The 24069-nt window shown below is 37.9% G+C and overlaps 1 protein-coding gene across 1 annotated transcript; it reads right to left on the bottom strand.

Moving 5' to 3' along the window:
- Positions 1 to 13946: 13946 nt before the first annotated feature.
- Positions 13947 to 22461, bottom strand: tap2a (transporter associated with antigen processing, subunit type a). The gene is made up of 11 exons (XM_074613413.1): positions 21860 to 22461; positions 20284 to 20398; positions 20060 to 20190; positions 19668 to 19873; positions 17777 to 17974; positions 17451 to 17579; positions 16985 to 17173; positions 16710 to 16883; positions 15866 to 16025; positions 15459 to 15595; positions 13947 to 15244 (listed from the first exon to the last, which is right to left on the bottom strand). Exons 1-11 carry the CDS (start codon positions 22377 to 22379, stop codon positions 15038 to 15040), a joined length of 2166 nt encoding a protein of 721 aa, XP_074469514.1. The 5' UTR covers positions 22380 to 22461; the 3' UTR covers positions 13947 to 15037.
- Between the last annotated feature and the right edge of the window lie 1608 nt (positions 22462 to 24069).

Genomic DNA, 24069 nt, shown 5'->3' with positions numbered 1-24069 from the left:
ATATACTATATACTTAGACTATAAACTGTGTGTAAGCTGTATAAACTGTATAATGTTTTGTGTCTTCAGACAGATTTTTCTTCTTTTTTTTTTGCCTAAAATGTCTCTTTTGATAATAAAGGTTTCTGACCTTTGTTCTCTTAGAAACAAAAAATACACGTATGAACCTGAAAATGACCACGATACGATATGGGACCTTTAATCAGAAGAAATTATGTCTTGTGACTTTGTGGCTTCAGATGTTACTCTCTGAGCAAGCTCGTGGTTTCCTGCGGTTCTATTCTGCACTCTTAACCCATGGCGGTTTATGTGTCAGAGTTGTTGTTTTTTTTTTCATTTTGAAGTACTGTTTTATTTCTTTTACTAGATGGCAGTCAAGAGCAACGATTCCATCTTTGCTGGGACTTTTCAGGCAGGCAGTTTCCAAGAAATCACCTGACTGTTGGTAAAAGTGCCAAATACAACCAACCAGGGCGCTGTTACACTGCCTGAAGAGGCTTCATCACAGCTCAGTCAGGGTTGTTTGTTTAGCTGACTGAAGATCAGTTTCTGTTCGCCCAACTCTGCTCTCTCCGAAGTCAGAAACAGACACCAGATCAGTGTTTCAGTAATACCTTCGTCCACAAACCGGGACTTCCCTCAACTGATCATTAACTGAGGAAATCAAACATCAACTGCTCGACGTTGTGTTGCAGTAAATATTCCTCCCCATGGGGAAGTTAGGGGATTCACCAGAAGACTGGGGAGTTTACATGACTATAAAAGAATACAAAGGTGCAGATATATAATATAAAAAAATGTATCCAGAATATTATCAAGACTTATCTGAATTACTTTATTTTCCAAGTTCAATAATTGCACATCATTTATTTTAGATTATTTTTAGCAACATGTTTCCCCTCTCTATCCTATCCTATCTTATTCTATTTAAAGTCATGTGTCAAACAAAATGAGATGAGGTGTGGTAAAAGAAGCTATACTTTGGTGTCATTTCTGTTCTTTATGCTGCATCAGTTCCTTTTATTACTTTTGGTTTAAAGAGGAGAGGAGAAGCGAGTGTTATGTTACAGTGAAGCGTGTGACTCCTTATCTTCCTAAAATGACTCCCTGTTTATTTCCTCTGTGTTGGGTTGTACCAACCAGGTAAAGTGTTTCAGGGGACAGAAATTACAATACAAAATATACAATAGATTAAAAACTCAAAGTTACTACTTTCATTTGGTTTCAGTGGTGGAACGTCACTAAGAACATTTACTGGAGCAGCCTATACACTGTGTTTATAAGTACATTATTTACCATTTAATGCTGCTTTATACTTTGACTCGATTGTGTTTTTTTATGCCTCTATATTAACAGATTTAGTTTCTTTACAGATTAAGATTTCACATTAAAAAATCAGTCAAATCAGTTTATAAAATACATCAAGGTCTTTTTTTTAATTAATTGTCAATAATCAATAGATCAGTCACTATACAGGGAAAGTTAATTTTAGTTTTTTCTGAACAACACAACGCATCAATTATACCTGACAACAACATGCACACAGACAGCCACAGCTGGCCACAGAAGATAAATAACTGATTCATAAAATTCAAATTGTTGAAAATACAGGGAGAGTATCCACAAATAAGTCATGAAATAATAATAATAAAAAGAAGAGAAAAATAATAAATAATAATAATAAAAAAGAATAAATAAATGAAAAATATATATAATAATAATAATTAGAATAATGATAATGAATAAATAAATAAAATATATATATAATAATTATAACCATATTATTAAAAAATGAATAAATGAAAAATAAAAAATATAATAAATATAATTATAATAATGATAATAATGAATAAATATATAAAAATATATAATAATAATAATAATAATAATAATAATAACAATAACAATAATTATTAAAAAATGAATACAAAAATATAAAAATAATAATAATGAATAAATAAATATTTGTGACCCCTTGGAGCATTTTCACACTGCTGTATTGGTACTTTTACTTGATTGAATAATTCTTCCACCACTGAATGGTTTTATTTTAATATAATATAGTATTTGCAGGATAGCTGGTCCTTTGGCACTGATAAAAACCTCATCTGAAATACTCTGTAGGCCTGGTGGAAGGAAAGGATATCCTGTAAATCAGGGGTCACCAACCTTTTTGAAACCAAGAGCTACTTCTTGGGTACTGATTAATGCGAAGGGCTACCAGTTTGATACACACTTAAATAAATTGCCAGAAATAGCCAATTTGCTCAATTTACCTTTAACTCTATGTTATTATTAATAATTAATGATATTTATCTTTGTGAAAACACTGATCATGTTAATGATTTCTCACAACAAATATATAGAAACAGATAAATATCAATATGCAACACTTTATTTTTATATTTTCTCTAAGTGCACATGTTTTTCAAATTTTTCAAACATTTGAAAATGATCACTTCTACGACAGTCTTGTGAAATCACAATATCCCATTTTAACTAGCTAGCCACTAACATTTTTTAACAAATCATGAATTACTTTGCACCATGTTTGTACAAATAATAACTCATGTAAAATACAAAAATCAACTCTCAAATTTTTAAATAAATCATGTCACACTTTGAACTGGACACCAAATCTGTTATCTGTTTCTTTGTCAGTTAGTGGGAAGCCTGGCATTGCATGCTGTTAACCAGTGTGTTGTACTCTGGTGTGTAACTTGACACTGCAACTCTGAGTGAGTCTTGCAGATGTGCATCAGTGAGGCGTGTTCTGTGTTTGTTCTTGATGAAGTTCATGTCAGAAAAGGCTGATTCACAAAGATAAGTTGAACCAAACAGGCTTGCAACCTTCATAGCTGCTGCGCATACACCACTGTACTTTTCTGTGTCAAGAAGGCACCAAAAGTTTGGTGCAGCCTGATGGGCTTTGAGGTGGAGGTCATTTTGCAGTGTTACAATTTCAATCTCCACCTGTTCAGCATCCAGGCTGAATGTTGCACTTAACTGCTCAGCAATACATGATATGTCCACGTTCATGAAAGGATTAGAAATGAACGACACACATGGCTCAAGCTGATCCAGGTCACAAAACCTGTTCTCAAACTCTTGCCCAACTCTGTTTATGACCTGAGAGTACTTTTCTGCAACTTTGTCAAAAGCCTCAGATGCAGAAGCATTGTCTTTCAGCACCATCTGCACAGAGGGAAAGTGCAGCACTTTTTTTCTCTGTAAATGCACAGAGAAAAGGTTCATCTTAGCTTTAAATGCATTTAAAGCACTTATCATATCGGCGACAGTTTTACCTTTGCCTTGCAGCTCACAGTTCAAACTGTTCAGTTTCCCAGTAATGTCCGTTAAAAATGCAAGGTCAAGTATCCACTCAGTGTCCTCCAGCAGCACGGTGTCCTCACCTCTGGACTGCATGAACTCTTTGATTTCACCCAAAAGTGACAAAAAACGTTGCAAAATTCGTCCCCTGCTGAGCCATCGGATTTCTGTGTGTAGTAGCAGGTCATCATATTCAGCTGACAGCTCCTCCAAAAGTACCTTGAATGTTCTGTGCTGTTTAGCTCTGGAGCGGATGCTGTTTATGATCTTCACGACGGGAGTCATTACGTGCTCAAAGCAGATCACTTTTGCACATAAGGCCTGCTGGTGTATGATGCAGTGGTACTGCAGAAAGTTTGGGAACTCTGGGTCAGCTTTACAGTGAGCAACGAATCCTGTGTGTCGGCCGATCATAGCAGGAGCCCCATCCGTAGTCACTGATACCAGCTTTTCCAGCGGCACCTTTTTTTCCACCAAAAACTCCTTCACTGCGTTATAAATGTCAACTCCCCTCGTAGTTGTCTTCAGGGGCAGTAGTGTCAGAAGTTCTTCTTTTGTGGAGAAATCATCAAACACCATCCGGATAAAGACCATCAGCTGAGCCGTACTGCTGCTGTCCACCGACTCGTCACACTGGATGCTGAACCACCGGCACCTCGCCAGATCACGGTCCAGCTGGTCGGCCAAGTTCCCAGACATCATCGACACTCTTCTTACCATTGTAGTTGCCCCGAGTTGAACATTGGAGAGACTGGAGAGTACATCGGTTCCATACTTCTCGTCTTCAAGCACAGTTTTAGCAATTATCATCATTGCTTCTTTGACAACCTCCCCGTCTGTAAATGCCTTCTTTTTCTTCATCAAGAATTGCGTAGCTCTAAACGAGGCTTCGGTTGCTTTTTGGGAGTTTTTAACCGGTCTAGTGAAAAAAGACTGCTGTTTGCACAAAGCTGCCTTTAACTCGCGGGCTTTTTCTGCTCGCAGTGCGCTGCCCGGTGGGTAGTTAGCATGGTAGCTTGTGTGACATGTAGTGGAATGTCTCTCCACATTGTGCCGCTTTGCTATCGCCACAGTTGCCCCGCAAATGAGACACACGCAGGATCCTTTCACAGTGGTAAAAAAAAACTCTACCTCCCATTCGTCGTGAAAATGATATGTTTTCTTTCTTTTTTCTGCCATTTTTTGGGGTAACTCTTCTCCTCATTTTCGTTGCGTCTGCTAGCTTGTTTGTATGAGCGCAACAAACGCAACGTTTTGGTCATGCGCACAATACTGACCTTTGAACTATACTAGGTCAGAGTTCATTTATATTAAACACAAAAAACATTTTAAATTTTAAGTGTTTTTATATATATATGTTGTCATTTGTAAGTTACATGCAAGTCTGATTTAAACAACAATAGCAAAAAAATAAAATAAATAAAATTTAAAAAAAATAGAGGCAGCTCACTGGTAAGTGCTGCTATTTGAGCTATTTTTAGAACAGGCCAGCGCGCGACTCATCTAGTCCTTACGGGCGACCTGTTGCCCGCGGGCACCGCGTTGGTGACCCCTGCTGTAAATGCTCCGTCAAAGTGTCCTTTGTGCCTAAATGTTAATGAAGTCATTACACAGAAACATGCATATATATAGAGCCCAGTGTTTGCCATATGACAGGCTGTGTGGCAGATGTTTTTGTATCATATGGAATATACCACCGTGACAACTACTGCTGAAAAGAACCAACAGAAGCTGCATACCTAAAAGGTAGAGGAGTGTCAACAATCCAGAATGCTTTCGGTCACAAGACCTCGGGCTTGGTTGTGGTTTGGCTGAGTCAGGCAGCCACCGAGTACACAACACAGTAAGAAAGAAAGTGAAAGAAAGAAGAGAAGGGACTTTCCAGCTCGGCTGCGTGGTGCTGCAGTGGCACGGTGCAGAGATAGGCAAAGGCTTCACGGCACACATGCACATCCAAAGACACATCTGCATGTATACAGCATACTGTATATAGGTGCACACTTTTATAGAACATTGATAGATCAGCCACAGTCACTATATCATCTTATTTTAATTATATTAATACCGTAATACCGTATTTTATAACTTTCTGCACACGTTGTCGGCCATTTTCTGTTTAGGTTTTTCAAAGTCTCACCCTAAGATGGCGGCAACTTTTGGCATCTGCTTTTCCCCTTGTGCCCTTTGCAACCCGCAGACGGCACACAGTTGTTGATAGGAAGCAGCCAAGTTTATGATGAGTCACCGTGCCGGACGATCTCCAAACTGGCAGGTTTTTTTAACATTATAGCATGTAAACATGTTCTAGTCAGCAGAGGTCAACAGCCTGAGTCTCTTCAGCTCCTCAGAGGCTCCCTGTGGGTTTTTAAAAATGGAAATGAATAACTGTTCTTTGTTTACATTTTCATTTTTATTTATCATTGTAGTAGGTCTACGGTACGACGGAGTATTAGGGCCACATTGACGGAAAATTATAAATCTGATATTTCGAGAATAAAGTCGTAATATTTCGAGAATAAAGTCGTAATATTACGAGAATAAAGTCATAATATTACGAGAATAAAGTCGTAATATTACGAGAATAAAGTCGTAATATTACGAGAATAAAGTCGTAATATTACGAGAATAAAGTCGTAATATTACGAGAATAAAGTCATAATATTACGAGAATAAAGTCGTAATATTACGAGAATAAAGTCATAGGTTAACGAGAAAAAGTCATAATATTATGAGAATAAAGTCGTAATATTACGAGAATAAAGTCATAGGTTAACGAGAAAAAGTCATAATATTATGAGAATAAAGTCATAATATTACGAGAATAAAGTCATAATATTACGAGAATAAAGTCGTAATATTACGAGAATAAAGTCATAGGTTAACGAGAAAAAGTCATAATATTATGAGAATAAAGTCATAATATTACGAGAATAAAGTCATAGGTTAACGAGAAAAAGTCATAATATTATGAGAATAAAGTCATAATATTACGAGAATAAAGTCGTAATATTACGAGAATAAAGTCATAGGTTAACGAGAAAAAGTCATAATATTATGAGAATAAAGTCATAATATTACGAGAATAAAGTCGTAATATTACGAGAATAAAGTCATAGGTTAACGAGAAAAAGTCATAATATTATGAGAATAAAGTCATAATATTACGAGAATAAAGTCATAATATTACGAGAATAAAGTCGTAATATTACGAGAATAAAGTCATAGGTTAACGAGGAAAAGTCATAATATTATGAGAATAAAGTCATAATATTACGAGAATAAAGTCATAATATAACGAGAATAAAGTCGTAATATTACGAGAATAAAGTCGTAATATTACGAGAATAAAGTCGTAATATTACGAGAATAAAGTCGTAATATTACGAGAATAAAGTCGTAATATTACGAGAATAAAGTCGTAATATTACGAGAATAAAGTCGTAATATTACGAGAATAAAGTCATAGGTTAACGAGAAAAAGTCATAATATTATGAGAATAAAGTCGTAATATTACGAGAATAAAGTCATAGGTTAACGAGAAAAAGTCATAATATTATGAGAATAAAGTCATAATATTACGAGAATAAAGTCATAATATTACGAGAATAAAGTCGTAATATTACGAGAAAAAGTCATAATATTATGAGAATAAAGTCATAATATTACGAGAATAAAGTCATAATATAACGAGAATAAAGTCGTAATATTACGAGAATAAAGTCGTAATATTACGAGAATAAAGTCGTAATATTACGAGAATAAAGTCGTAATATTACGAGAATAAAGTCATAATATTACGAGAATAAAGTCGTAATATTACGAGAATAAAGTCGTAATATTACGAGAATAAAGTCGTAATATTACGAGAATAAAGTCATAATATTACGAGAATAAAGTCGTAATATTACGAGAATAAAGTCATAGGTTAACGAGAAAAAGTCATAATATTATGAGAATAAAGTCATAATATTATGAGAATAAAGTCATAATATTACGAGAATAAAGTCATAATATTACGAGAATAAAGTCGTAATATTACGAGAATAAAGTCATAGGTTAACGAGAAAAAGTCATAATATTATGAGAATAAAGTCATAATATTACGAGAATAAAGTCATAATATAACGAGAATAAAGTCGTAATATTACGAGAATAAAGTCGTAATATTACGAGAATAAAGTCATAATATTACGAGAATAAAGTCGTAATATTACGAGAATAAAGTCGTAATATTACGAGAATAAAGTCATAATATTACGAGAATAAAGTCGTAATATTACGAGAATAAAGTCATAGGTTAACGAGAAAAAGTCATAATATTATGAGAATAAAGTCATAATATTACGAGAATAAAGTCATAATATAACGAGAATAAAGTCGTAATATTACGAGAATAAAGTCGTAATATTACGAGAATAAAGTCATAATATTACGAGAATAAAGTCGTAATATTACGAGAATAAAGTCGTAATATTACGAGAATAAAGTCATAATATTACGAGAATAAAGTCGTAATATTACGAGAATAAAGTCATAGGTTAACGAGAAAAAGTCATAATATTATGAGAATAAAGTCATAATATTACGAGAATAAAGTCATAATATAACGAGAATAAAGTCGTAATATTACGAGAATAAAGTCATAATATTACGAGAATAAAGTCGTAATATTACGAGAATAAAGTCGTAATATTACGAGAATAAAGTCATAATATTACGAGAATAAAGTCGTAATATTACGAGAATAAAGTCATAGGTTAACGAGAAAAAGTCATAATATTATGAGAATAAAGTCATAATATTACGAGAATAAAGTCGTAATATTACGAGAATAAAGTCATAATATTACGAGAATAAAGTCGTAATATTACGAGAATAAAGTCATAGGTTAACGAGAAAAAGTCATAATATTATGAGAATAAAGTCATAATATTACGAGAATAAAGTCGTAATATTACGAGAATAAAGTCATAATATTACGAGAATAAAGTCGTAATATTACGAGAATAAAGTCATAATATTACGAGAATAAAGTCATAATATTATGAGAATAAAGTCATAATATTACGAGAATAAAGTCATAATATTATGAGAATAAAGTCATAATATTACGAGAATAAAGTCATAATATAACGAGAATAAAGTCATAATATTACGAGAATAAAGTCGTAATATGAGAATAAAATCATAATATTATAAAGTAGTAATTCCGTGTTATTTTTATTCTTTTCTCGTAAAGTTATGACTTTAATCTCGTAATATTATGACTTTATTCTGGAAATCTCAGATGTTTTTTCCCTCAATGTGGCCCTAATACTCCGTAGTACATTGTCTCTTTGGCCCTCACTGCATTAGACTTATATACTATATACTTAGACTATAAACTGTGTGTAAGCTGTATAAACTGTATAATGTTTTGTGTCTTCAGACAGATTTTTCTTCTTCTTTTTTTGCCTAAAATGTCTCTTTTGATAATAAAGGTTTCTGACCTTTGTTCTCTTAGAAACAAAAAATACACGTATGAACCTGAAAATGACCACGATACGATATGGGACCTTTAATCAGAAGAAATTATGTCTTGTGACTTTGTGGCTTCAGATGTTACTCTCTGAGCAAGCTCGTGGTTTCCTGCGGTTCTATTCTGCACTCTTAACCCATGGCGGTTTATGTGTCAGAGTTGTTTTGTTTTTTTCATTTTGAAGTACTGTTTTATTTCTTTTACTAGATGGCAGTCGAGAGCAACGATTCCATCTTTGCTGGGACTTTTCAGGCAGGCAGTTTCCAAGAAATCACCTGACTGTTGGTAAAAGTGCCAAATACAACCAACCAGGGCGCTGTTACACTGCCTGAAGAGGCTTCATCACAGCTCAGACAGGGTTGTTTGTTTAGCTGACTGAAGATCAGTTTCTGTTCGCCCAACTCTGCTCTCTCCGAAGTCAGAAACAGACACCAGATCAGTGTTTCAGTAATACCTTCGTTCACAAACCGGGACTTCCCTCAACTGATCATTAACTGAGGAAATCAAACATCAACTGCTCGACGTTGTGTTGCAGTAAATATTCCTCCCCATGGGGAAGTTAGGGGATTCACCAGAAGACTGGGGAGTTTACATGACTATAAAAGAATACAAAGGTGCAGATATACAATATAAAACAATGTATCCAGAATATTATCAAGACTTATCTGAATTACTTTATTTTCCAAGTTCAATAATTGCACATCATTTATTTTAGATTATTTTTAGCAACATGTTTCCCCTCTCTATCCTATCCTATCTTATTCTATTTAAAGTCATGTGTCAAACAAAATGAGATGAGGTGTGGTAAAAGAAGCTATACTTTGGTGTCATTTCTGTTGTGCTTTATGCTGCATCAGTTCCTTTTATTACTTTTGGTTTAAAGAGGAGAGGAGAAGCGAGTGTTATGTTACAGTGAAGCGTGTGACTCCTTATCTTCCTAAAATGACTCCCTGTTTATTTCCTCTGTGTTGGGTTGTACCAACCAGGTAAAGTGTTTCAGGGGACGGAAATTACAATACAAAATATACAATAGATTAAAAACTCAAAGTTACTACTTTCATTTGGTTTCAGTGGTGGAACGTCACTAAGAACATTTACTGGAGCAGCCTATACACCGTGTTTATAAGTACATTATTTACCATTTAATGCTGCTTTATACTTTGACTCGATTGTGTTTTTTTACGCCTCTATATTAACAGATTTAGTTTCTTTACAGATTAAGATTTCACATTAAAAAATCAGTCAAATCAGTTTATAAAATACATCAAGGTCTTTTTTTTTATTAATTGTCAATAATCAATAGATCAGTCACTATACAGGGAAAGTTCATTTTAGTTTTTCTGAACAACACAACGCATCAATTATACCTGACAACAACATGCACACAGACAGCCACAGCTGGCCACAGAAGATAAATAACTGATTCTCAATCATGGATACATAAAATTCAAATTGTAGAAAATACAGGGAGAGTATCCACCAATAGGTCATGAAATAATAATAAAAAGAAGAGAAAAATAATAAATAATAATAATTAAAAAAAGAATAAATAGATAAAAAATATATATTATAATAATAATTAGAATAATGATAATGAATAAATAAATAAATAAATATATAATAATAATAATTATCATTATTATTATTAAAAAATTAAAAAATTAAAAATATAATAATTATAATATAATAGTGCTAATAATGAATACATACATTTTAAAACATATATAATAATAATAATTTTAATAATAATAATTATAATAATAATAATATAAATAACAATAATAATAATAATAATAATAATGAATAAATAAATCAAAATAAATCAAAAAGGAAAAAGAAGATACTACTACTGGCTACTCAGAGATAACTGTAGTGGGTTTCTCAAAAAATGACAAAAAGAGGCCCCATACTTTGTAAAATTTACTCTCTGCTCCCCAGGTAGTATAACGGATCTTCTCTAAATTCATTGACTGCTGCATTGGTACTTTTACTTGATTGAATAATTCTTCCACCACTGAATGGTTTTATTTTAATATAATATAGTATTTGCAGGATAGCTGGCTCTTTGGCACTGATAAAAACCTCATCTGAAATACTCTGTAGGCCTGGAGGAAGGAAAGGATATCCTGTAAATGCTCCGTCAAAGTGTCCTTTGTGCCTAAATGTTAATGAAGTCATTACACAGAAACATGCATATATATAGAGCCCAGTGTTTGCCATATGACAGGCTGTGTGGCAGATGTTTTTGTATCATATGGAATATACCACCGTGACAACTACTGCTGAAAAGAACCAACAGAAGCTGCATACCTAAAAGGTAGAGGAGTGTCAACAATCCAGAATGCTTTTGGTCACCAGACCTCGGGCTTGGTTGTGGTTTGGCTGAGTCAGGCAGCCACCGAGTACACAACACAGTAAGAAAGAAAGTGAAAGAAAGAAGAGAAGGGACTTTCCAGCTCGGCTGCGTGGTGCTGCAGTGGCACGGTGCAGAGATAGGCAAAGGCTTCACGGCACACATGCACATCCAAAGACACATCTGCACGTATACAGCATACTGTATATAGGTGCACACTTTTATAGAACATTGATAGATCAGCCACAGTCACTATATCATCTTATATTAATTATATTAATACCGTAATACCGTATTTTATAACTTTCTGCACACGTTGTCGGCCATTTTCTGTTTAGGTTTTTCAAAGTCTCACCCTAAGATGGCGGCAACTTTTGGCATCTGCTTTTCCCCTTGTGCCCTTTGCAACCCGCAGACGGCACACAGTTGTTGATAGGAAGCAGCCAAGTTTATGATGAGTCACCGTGCCGGACGATCTCCAAACTGGCAGGTTTTTAAGAACGATGAGGGAAAAACACACGTTCTATTAATTCATCCTGAGGATTTAAAAATGTTTTAAACAGCAGATCAATTTTCATAAAGAAGCATGTAATCATTCAGGTAATGTTAAAACCTGAAAAGAAGTTAAAGTTATGAGATATTGTGATATGTTTTGAAATAGTAGGGGAGATCAGGGTCGGTTGGGACACTTAAACACAAAATAACCTCAAAAATAATTTGACCCCTGAACAGAAACAGGTGTTTTCTAACAAGTTATCAAGTGTTGTGACGGTTGGGACAACTTGTTCTGGGCTAAAACAAATATATCTAATTAAAAGGTTCTAATTTTGATATCCAGAGTACGACGGAGTATCAGGGCCACATTGAGGGAAAAACATTTTTTGGAGATTTAGAGAATAAAGTCATAATATTACAAGAAAAAAAAATTGTAATATTACGAGAATAAAATCACAAGTTTACGAGAAAAAAGTCGTAATATTACAAGAAAAAAGTTGTAATTTAATGAGTCATACTATTTCAAGAAAAAAAGTTGTAATATTACGAGAATAAAATCACAAGTTTACGAGAATAAAAGTCATAATATTACAAGAATAAGTCGTTCGTTAATGAGTCATAATATTTCCAGAAAAAAGTTGTAATATGAGAATAAAATTATAACTTTACTCGAAAAAAAGTCGTAATATTATGAGAATAAAGTTATAATTTTACGAGAAAAAAGTCATAATTTAATGAAAATTAAGTCATACTATTTAAAAAAAAAATTGTAATATTACGAGAATAAAATCCCAAGTTTACGAGAATAAAAGTCGTAATATTACAAGAAAAAGGTCGTAATTTAATGAGTCATATTTCCAGAAAAAAAGTTGTAATGAGAATAAAGTTATAATTTTACAAGAAAAAAAGTAATTTCCTCCTCCACAAAAGAGTCAATTTCTCCCAGGTCTGAGTTGTTCTTTCTCTTTCTTTCAATCCCGTACTTAGCACCTTTAAATTGAGAAAATTGCTGTCTAAATTTTAACACCTTACAGTTAATTACCTTTCAGTATATTTACACTCTCACTTGTTCACACATTTATTTGAGATAAAGAAAACATTTTTAAAATTATTATATTTTCATAAATTACTGGAATTTGTCTTTCGAGTCTTTATTTCAGTGGCACCTATCAGCTCAATGTGGTTACCAATAGATATAGCCTATAGGTTTATTGAATTGGTTTCATTTTCAAAAAAAAAAAAAATCAACAACTTGAGGGTTAAAAAAAAAGTTTAAAAAATGTGAGGAAGAGTCAGAAGGTCTCCAGTTTGAGATTGAAAGTGAAGAGGGTGTGGATGAGTATGAGCATGGTGAATGGCATACTGTCCCCCGTCCCAACCGACCCCGCTCTCCCCTACATCCAGCTGTTAGTGTAACATGCTGTCGTTTGGGTCTTCATGTCTTAGCCCCATATTTTGCATAAATCCCTCTTACTGTAGATACTTGTGCTGCTCGTGCACTTTCAGAGACACAAAAAGAGAATGCTCATAAAACCTTCTTCTCAGGATACAACTCCAGGAAAAACAAATGTCTAACTTATCCGTGGCACGTGGCTAAAGTCGCCATTTTGTGGATGCACAGCAGTGAGGCTTGACAAAATGGCGATAAGAGTTGCCTAAGCAGAGCCGGATCTCTGCCAATAGAGGGGGTTAGTGCCGGTGTTTTTATGACACAAATCACCAGGCAACTTTCCAAAAAGCCTCACTGCTACAGTAGTAGAAAGAAAAGCAAAAGTGGCAGCGCTGGTAGTCGGGGACTTTCCAGGTCAGCTCAAACCAGAAATACAACCGACACAACAATCAACAGATATGTGATTAGAAAAACTGAAACACGTCACACGACTAACCAGTAATACTTGAATAACTTTGATGTGTTTTTCTCCTTTTAATCCCACAGTACAGTATTAATCAAGCCGAGCAACTGGCTTGTATACAACCTACAAAACTCTAGAATTAAAAACTACATGCACTTCAGTTCTATGGATGTGTTTGTTGAGAGGACTTCAGAAATATGAGACACAAGGTTTGAAAAATACAGTAAAAAAAGAAAACATTCAGATATGGTTTGACTGACGTTCTGGCAGGAGTCAACTGAGGTCATTGATCCAAAACGTCCCACGCTGTTCTATCTGTCTTTTATTTGGGACGTACCCGTGAGTCAACCTTCGTCCTCTCTGATCATAAATGAAGGTTTATGGCGTCAACTGTGTGCTGTCACGTCAAGCTTTTATTAATGTGAACCAATACAAGGACATGAAATAGAAAACAATGATAGTGGACACTCATAAATGTTATTTGATTCATTTACAATATCTGATGTCAACAAAATAAGAACAGAAGCATACTGTACTACTAGAGTTGAGAAGGTGCATTTGATGCCACATGTTTTAAAATACAGAAATTTCTGAAAAAACATATAGACCCATATTCTTTAAAGCAGCAGTAGGCGAGATCGGAGCAAATATGATTAAAAAAAGTTATAGTTTTCTCTCAGAACACTTGAATTACAACATGCTGAAAGGTTATTATGGAATTCTTTGCCCAATGATGCCTATTGAAGCTTTAATTTTCAATATTTATACAAAAATATTTACATAAACATTTGTATCAGGTGAGCTGCTTGGTCCGACCTAGGGATGCACCGATATCACTTTTGTTCAGACCGAGTACAAGTACTTACATTTGGGTACTCGCTGATCGGCGATAGCGAGTACCGATACGAGTACTTCTCTGTGCCAAAAGACCCTCGTTAACAGCCAGCTGGAGGGTGTGAGCGACACACGGCAGGCTGGGGAGTTCGCATACGAGGCGGTGCGCCGCCAGCGGCTCTAGGTCGGCTGCGAAAGGCTCAGGGCGAAGGTGGCTCGCGGCCGCAGCTTTACAGTGCTTCCTGCCCGGACCTGCGACTGTCAACCGCGTCCTGCCGCCAGATCGGTGCTCGGCCAACGTAAAAGGCACCAGGGGTCTGCGGCGTTGTTGGCAACTCACTCGACCCGTCTTGAAACACGGACCAAGGAGTCTAACGCAAGCGAAAGTCAGAGGGTGCAAGCAAAACCCCGTGGGGCAATGAAGGTGAGGGCCGGTGTGCGCCGGCTGAGGTGGGATCCCGCCCCAGCGGGGTCGGGCGCACCACCGTAAAGTGGGATCGGTGCCGTTGTATCGAAGCCGTTTTGCAAGTACGAGTACATGAACACAGTATCGGACCCGATACCCGATACTGGTATCGGTATCGATGCATCCCTAGTCCGACCCGCAGCACACAGAACCCATCGAGCTACAGCATCAGCTCAGCGGCTGTTTGTCACTGTGGTGAGTTTCCCTCAGTGAAGAGCTTCTCCCTCAGTTTGTAGTAGCTCCCCTCCCTGTCCATCAGTTCCCGGTGAGTCCCTCGCTCCTGAACTCTTCCGTCACTGATCACAACGATCTGATCCGCCTTCTCGATGGTCTTCAGCCGGTGAGCGATCACCAGCAGGGTCTGGTTGGGACAGCTAGCCAGGGCCTGCTGAATCTGTGCAGAGTCAATGACAGAAATAGTTAATCTTCAGTATAGTTTTTAGGTGGATGCAGAGCTAAAAGGATGTCGGAAGAAAGGCCTACATTTTGAGCAGATAAAAAATGTGCGATTAATTTGCCATTAATCTGAAATGCAAACCCAGAGACTTCTGGCCCTGGAGGGAACATAAACGGACACCATAACTTGCATTAGAAGTTGTGACACATACCTTATTTTCACTCTCCATATCCAGAGAGCTGGTTATTTCATCCAGAATGAGGACCTGCGGCTGTCTGACCAGAGCTCGAGCAATGGCGATCCGCTGCTTCTCGCTCTTGGCTAATAGGCCGCCGTCCCCACCCACCTCTGAGAAACGGACAACATTATAAAATCATAATGGATTGAGGTTCAAGATGTGATGCAGAAAGATATTGATAAGGATTTAAAAACTCAAATAACAACCCCCCCAAAATACTGTATGTGTATGTTTAGCCTCTATTGTGCATACATTGAATCTACATAAGATGTTTAAGATAAATAAATCCTCAATCTTGCTCTACAAATGATATTTTCTTCCCTCATTCACCCAAATTACCTCTACCATTCGAAGCAGGTTTCTACTGCAGCAAAGGTTACCTGTATCGTAGCCTTTCTCCAGCTGCTTGATGAAGTCATGGGCGTTGGCTTTGCGTGCTGCTTCCTCGATCTCCTCCAATGAGCATTCAGCAAGCCCATAGGCGATGTTGTCTCTGATGGAGCCAGAGAAGAGCACAGGCTCCTGGCTCACCACTGCAATCTGTTAAACACATCATCTCATCAGCCGACAGTTTCCTGAATCAGCATTAGCTCACCGATTAGATGGGCCATGAACTTAAAATAGTTCATGTAGTTCTCTTATTCTTTCCATGTGGCAACCTCCGATTCTGAAAAGTGAAGCCAATGAGGAAGTGCCTTAAACCTGCATTCTTCTATATAGCCAGCAGGGGGCGACTGCTCTGGTTGCAAAAAGAAGTCTGATTGTATAGAAGTCTATGAGAAAATGAGCCTACTTCTCACTTGATGTATTACCTCAGCAAACATTTTCCCGGTGGGCCGACGTATGTCTTTCTTTTTTTTTTGAGCCCATAAAACAGGTAAATCGGCCCACTTCTTTTCCTTAATTGACACTGGGCTGGCCCAATCGCTCTGTGCCGGGCGGCACTGTGCATGTGTTATACCCAGAGGGCTTAATATTCTGGCTGATCGAAATGCTTAAAAAAAAAAAATCTAACAGATTGTTCATTGTGCCACACCCCACCCCTCCAAAAAATGTCATTCAAATCTATCGCGCACTTTTGGAGTTATCCTGCTAACTAAAAAACCAACAAACCAACAAACCAAAAAAACAACAAACCAACGCCGGTGAACACATAACCTAAGACAGGAGGTCACAACAAAGAGTGCTGTGCATCATCCCAAAAAGCAGTAATGATTAATTTACCTTCTTGTGGAGGAAACGGTGGTCATAGGATTTCAGCGGTTCATTGTCCAATAGGATTTCTCCTTCCTGCTGCTCATAGAATCGCTCCAGCAGACTCACACAGGTGCTTTTTCCGTTTCCAGACGAACCCACCAGTGCCGTCATCTGACCTGACTTCAGCTCCAAAGAGAAGTCCTGAAACAAGGAAATAATAACAATGAACAGAAAAATGAGTTCTGTGTCTGTAGTTTAATAAGTTTATAGATAACTTAGGTAACCTGCCGGTCAGACCTCACCTGCAGCACTGGTTTGTTGGGGTATGTAGGATAAGCGAAGTTGAGATGGCGGAAGCTGACGTGCCCTTTCAGCTCATCAGGTTGGAGTTTCCCCTCCGTGCTGACCAGAGGTTTTCGGTCCAGGTACGCAAACACTTTCCCAGCAGCCCCCACCGAGTTCAGCATGTTGCCAAAGCTGTAGATGAGTGTCTAAAATATCACAAAACGGATCACTTAATTACATAATGTTTCCATCGAGTCAGAGTTGCAGTATGTTAAATGTTGAGTTTACAAGCAATCATATGTTTAGAATAGTGTGGACAGGCATGATCTGTCTGGTTGGACATGCTCAATGGAAAAGCCTTCCTGAGGACATAAAAGCTCATACTCTTCTTTTAAAAGCAAACTCAAAACATATTGTTTTTCTATTATCTTTTAATAATGAGTATAGTGTGTGTGTGATTATTTAAACCAAGCAGTTGTATACCCTGATGTTGTCTCCAAGATCTGACTGGTAGAGGATGAAGGAAACCAGGTTGCCAGTTGTCATCTTCCCACTCCGGATGAACAGCCTGCCGTAGTACAACATGCAGACCTGCATGCCCAACCCTGTCAACTATGGACACACACACACACACACACACACACACACACACACACACACACACACACACACACACACACACACACACACACACACACACACACACACACACACACACACACACACACAGTTGATATACAATGATATGTCCGACACTACCTGATGTCCAAAAAACACAATTTTACAAAAAGAAATGGCAAACTTCTCACCCTCCGTCCGAGCAAGTAAACGGCCCTGACAGTGTCCCGCTGGGTCTTTAGTTTGTGTGTGTCCATCAAGCGGTCGTCATAGCGACAGGCCTCCTGTTTTTTTGTGTTAAAGCTCCATACCAGATGAACACGGGATAGTACCTCATTCGCGACGCCATCTGCCTTAGCCATCTTTTCCTGCACTTCCAGGGACAGCCGCTGAGGGAGGAATAAAAGAAGACGATAAATTCATCTCACTACTTAAAGCTATGATGGGTAATGGATTTTAGAAGCTTTTCTATGTTATATTTGTTGAAACTCTCGTTACATCCTCACAGCAATCAATACATCCAGTATCTGTCGCTGCTGCAGGACTGTAATAAGCCCATCCAATCATCCTGCCTACCTACCTGTGTACTCATTGTGCGTTACCGGAGTCTTCCACAAGCTGCTAGCTTGCCAGCTGTGAGTACTAACAAGAGCCAGGATGGACTTTTGGGGCTAGTGCTGCTAGCTACTTTCATTGGAAAAGAATTGGCAACACTGGGCAATGTTCCAATGTTACCTACCAAAGCTTTAAGCAAAAGTTAACTTAAAGTTACAACAAGGAACTTTTAAGTGGTTATGAAACAGTCTCAGATTAATACTGATGCCTCTAGAAGAAGAAGAAACCTTTATTTGTCATAGTAAATACATGAAATTTGACTTCTGCATTTAACCCATCCTAAGTATATTACTGCTGTAAGCGCCCGGGGAGCAACTTGGGTTTTAGTGTCTGTCTGTAGGAGCCAGGGATCGAACTTACACCTACAGAAGCAAACGAGACCATCAGCGAGAAGATTTTTTTTTTATATGGTCATTCTTAAAGCTTGTCATCGGAACCGATTCCCCACGACAGGTTCACCAGAAACTCCAGCTGAAGGAGCGACCAGCCCGCCGCGGACAGACCCAGATCCGGCTTCGCTGCTGCCTTTGACCTGCAGTCAAAGCTAAATGGTAAATGGACTTGCATTTATATAGCGCTTTTCTAGTCTTCCGACCACTCAAAGCTCTTCACACTACCTGTCAGCATTCACCAATTCACACACACACACACACACATACACACACACATACACACACACACACACACACACACACACACACACACACACACACACACACACACACACACACACACACACACACACACACACATTCATACACTGATGTCAGAGGCTGCCATGCAAGGAGCCAACCTGCCCATCAGGATCTAATCTAAATAGTCATTCACACTCCGATGGCTATGCCTTCGGGAGCAATTTGGGGTTAAGTGTCTTGCTCAAGGACACATCGACATGTGACCCAGAGCAGCCGGGGATCAAACCACCGACCTTCCCACGACCTGCTCTACCCTCTGAGCCACAGCCGGCGGGAGGTGTAGACCTCCACGCCCACCAGCAGCGGCTCCACCTCCGGCCAGGAGGAGAGCTCCACCTCGCTGCTCCGCCGGTCCCCGCTGGGAGCCAACACCGACACCGCGCTGCTGGACGCCCAGGCCGTATTGCTGGTTCCACTGGAGGGAAAGGAGGCACGGGGGAACCAGAACCAGGACTTTACCAGAACTTTTCTAAAGAGAATCTGGTGCTCGGAAACACTACTGTTTTTGTCCGCCAAAATCATCACAAAATGAAAGTTCCTCATAGTAATAAGTAACGGCGAACCAGAGCTCTGTACATTGGTGAAGGAAAAAAATAATTGTAACCTGATTAAACGTCTAAAAAACTATTGTCATGAGAGACACAGAAGATGGGGACAACAAATGGTTTAATATTGGTTTACTGTTTCTTAGAGCTTCTTGGTGATGGATCGTGTCCGTGATTCTCTGCATCTCAATGTCAACTCAACATTTTTCTATGAACCTGATTTTTACCTGGTAGTGTGTGTCATAGATGTTCTGGATGAGGCCGGTGATAGGCGTCTCCATCAACATGAGGAATGTGAGCTTCCATGAAAGATTCATCATCAGGGAGATCATGCCCAGTGTCTTGATGAATGTCCTCAGCAGCACGTTGATATTCAGACACACTGCTAGTCCCATCAAATTAGTGTCTTTAGACAACCTGGATGTGATTTCACCTGCACAGAATAATGAATAGAAATGACCTTCTGTCCTGTTCTGTTACGTTCTGTCATGTTCTGCTTCCTGTTACATCCTTGTACGTCCTGCTCTAAATGCCTCTTGTCTTGTCTTTATAAATGTAATGTCTCTGGTCCTTCATGTGCACTGATAAATTAGTAATTTGCATGTTATAAGAGCCTTACCTGTCCTTGTGGTCTCAAAGAATCCAATTTCCTGTTTGGTCAAAGCCCCAAACAGCATGACTTTCATTCTGCAGGTGAAGGAACTGATGGCACACAGTAAGAAACCCCCTCTGCAGCCGGCGCTCACAGAGCTGATGAATCAATCAAAGAGAAAGCTCAGTTAGATTTTAGCTGTGAGCCACAGACGATGAATGTGGAGGGAGAACAACTGTCCCATACTGTACCTTCCCAGAGAGAACAGGCCCATGAAGAGGAGCGCAGATATGAATTCATTGGGCTGATACTGACTGCCGAGGATGTCGATGACTCTCCCGGTGTAGAACGGGATGAACATCTCACCTGAGAAGAGAGACACACAGGTACACATCAATCAGACGCATGCATCATCTTCATCATCATCACCATCATCTTCATCATCATCTTCACCATCATCATCATCATCATCATCATCATCATCATCATCTTCATCATCATCATCATCATCATCATCATCTTCACCATCATCATCATCATCATCATCATCATCATCATCATCATCATCATCATCTTCATCATCATCATCATCATCATCATCATCTTCACCATCATCATCATCATCATCATCATCATCATCATCATCATCATCATCATCTTCACCATCATCATCATCATCATCATCATCATCATCATCATCTTCTTCTTCTTCATCATCATCATCATCATCATCATCACCATCATCACTATCACCATCACCATCATCATCATCATCATCATCACCATCACCATCATCTTCATCATCATCTTCATCATCATCAACATCATCATCATCATCATCATCTTCTTCTTCATCATCATCATCACCATCATCACTATCACCATCACCATCATCATCATCATCATCATCACCATCATCATCATCATCATCACCATCACCATCATCATCATCACCATCATCATCATCACCATCATCATCATCACCATCATCTTCTTCATCATCATCATCATCACCATCATCATCATCACCATCATCACTATCACCATCACCATCATCATCATCATCATCACCATCATCATCATCACCATCATCACCATCATCATCATCACCATCATCATCATCATCATCACCATCATCATCATCATCATCACCATCACCATCATCATCATCACCATCATCATCATCACCATCATCATCATCACCATCATCTTCTTCATCATCATCATCATCACCATCATCATCATCACCATCATCACCATCATCATCATCACCATCATCACTATCACCATCACCATCATCATCATCATCATCACCATCATCATCATCATCACCATCATCACCATCATCATCATCACCATCATCTTCTTCATCATCATCATCATCACCATCATCATCACCATCATCATCATCACCATCATCATCATCACCATCATCTTCTTCATCATCATCATCATCACCATCACCATCATCTTCATCATCATCAACATCATCATCATCATCATCATCTTCTTCTTCATCATCATCATCACCATCATCATCATCACCATCATCACTATCACCATCACCATCATCATCATCATCATCACCATCATCATCATCATCATCACCATCATCATCATCATCATCACCATCATCATCATCACCATCATCATCATCACCATCATCTTCTTCATCATCATCATCATCACCATCATCATCATCACCATCATCATCATCACCATCATCTTCTTCATCATCATCATCATCACCATCACCATCATCATCATCATCATCACCATCACCGTCATCATCATCATCATCATCATCATCATCTGTAGGTTACTTACACAGAACAGCCATCGTGAGAAACAGGAGCCCTCCGAGCATCAGCGGGTATTCAGGTCTGAACAGGTGCAGGACTCTCATCAGCAGCTCTCTGGCTTTCTGCTTCTTCTCTTTACCGGCGGACACATCGTCCTCGTCCCGGATGGTGATCTCCCAGAACAGCGCAGCAGCCAGCGACGCGCCGGTGCAAATCAGCCAGCAGCGCGCATCCGGCACCAGACCGGCGCACCGGGTCTCCTCGTGGTGGAGCAGTCCGGTTCCGGTCTGGAACACCGCCGGTAGCGCACTGTGAGCCGTTATAAGGCGGATCAACACCGGGCTGATGTGTCCGAGCGCGAACAGAGTCACAGCCGTCAGAGCCAAACAGCGGAGAGCCGCAGAGACCCAGAGATGCGCCACATGTCCGAACACTCTGTGCGTCACGACGGATCCAGACGCGTAAAACAAGGAGAGGTCGACGCAAACTGCCAAAGTCAAAGCAAAGACTTTGCGGATCACTGTTGTTTTATTATTGCCCGCCATCTTCCAGTAACAGTCGTTCCTCCTCTCTGCTCTGCTCTGCTCTGACTCCAGTGTTGTAGTTCTGATCCACTTTCAGTTTCATTTTCTGGCAAACCAGAGGGTTTTCCCTGAAACACCCCAACCGCAGAGGCAAGGCAGCTTCATCTGTAGAGCACATTTCAGCAACAATTCAAAGTGCTTTACATAAACATTCAAGAACATTGCGACAAAGTGCAAAAGAACATTAAGACATAATTAAAACAGTTATAAAAACATTAAAGATTAGAAAATAAAAAAAGGCCAAAAAAAAAAGCTAGGATAGAAGCTAAAATAGAATATAACACACAAGAGTAAAAGCTCTAGTGCAGGATAAGATCATAAGTTAAGAGAAAAAAATGTCGTAATATTATGAGAATAAAGTCATAAGGCAAAGCAGCTTTATTTGTTGAACACATTTCAGCAACAGGGCAATTCAAAGTGCTTTACATAAACATTCAAGAACATTAAGACAAAGTGCAAAAGAACATTAAGACATAATTAAAACAGTTATAAAAACATTAAAGATTAGAAAATAAAAACAAGCTGAAAATAAAAGATAGGATAGAAGCTTAAATAGAATATAACACACAAGAGTAGAAGCTCTAGTGCAGTATACAAGATCATTATCTGGTTTAATAAAAGGCAGCAGCAAACAGGAAAGTTGGTCCTGCAGGTTTCTGGGAGCTTGTTCCAAATATTTGGTGCATAAAAACTGAACTAAACTTTGAGTTAGGACAATTCAAACCACCTGGATGAAAACTGCAGTTATAACATCCAGTGTCTGAGGCAGTGTCACAAAAAGTAAATCTTTCAACACAGGCCTTTATTGTATTTAAAATTTCACATCATTTTTTTTCTTTATTATTGTTATTTACTTATTTATTTATTTATTTATCTCACTTATTATTGTAAGTGTTGGTATTATTATTGTTATTGACATTATTATCCTGACCATCATCATCATCATCGTCTTTATTTTTATTCATATTATTAATATATGTGTATGTGTATATATACTGTATTATATATATATATATATATATATATATATATATATTACTCATTTATTTTCTTTTTGTTTTGTTTTTGTTCCCTCTATGCTCTACACGTAAAAGGAAGGATATCTGTATGTGTTTAAGAGTAGATATATGTAATATATGACCATCTAGCCTCATTCAATGCCAAACACACACCCATTATCCACATCACACACACACAAACGCACACACACACACACACACACACACACACACACAAACACACACACACACACACACATTCTTCAATCTGCTTTTATCCCCTTGTGTTGTTTTAGTTTAGTTTAGTTTTGTTTTTGTACTTTGTTATTTGTCTTTCTCTGTATAATATATTTTGGTCTTTTTTTATATATGTCCCTGCACATGTCTTCACTTGTTTTGTAATCACTTTATAACACAATAAAAAGTCACATAATTGGCATTGAAGCACATGTGGGCACTATGAAAATTTAGCTATATTCCAAAAAACAAATGCATGTAAATTTAAGCAGACTTTTAATTAAGTTCCAGTGTAAATGATGTAGGTGATCAACCATCAACCAGGCATCTTAGTCTAGTTGTATTACTGGGGTAGTGCAGAATAAAGGGTGACATAATACACAAAATATTTGACTTTCACTTTCTGCTGATGTGTT

This window comes from Sebastes fasciatus, chromosome 17 (assembly GCF_043250625.1).
Source record: "Sebastes fasciatus isolate fSebFas1 chromosome 17, fSebFas1.pri, whole genome shotgun sequence".
Lineage (NCBI taxonomy): Eukaryota > Metazoa > Chordata > Actinopteri > Perciformes > Sebastidae > Sebastes > Sebastes fasciatus.
This window is presented reverse-complemented; position numbering and strand designations above follow the sequence as displayed.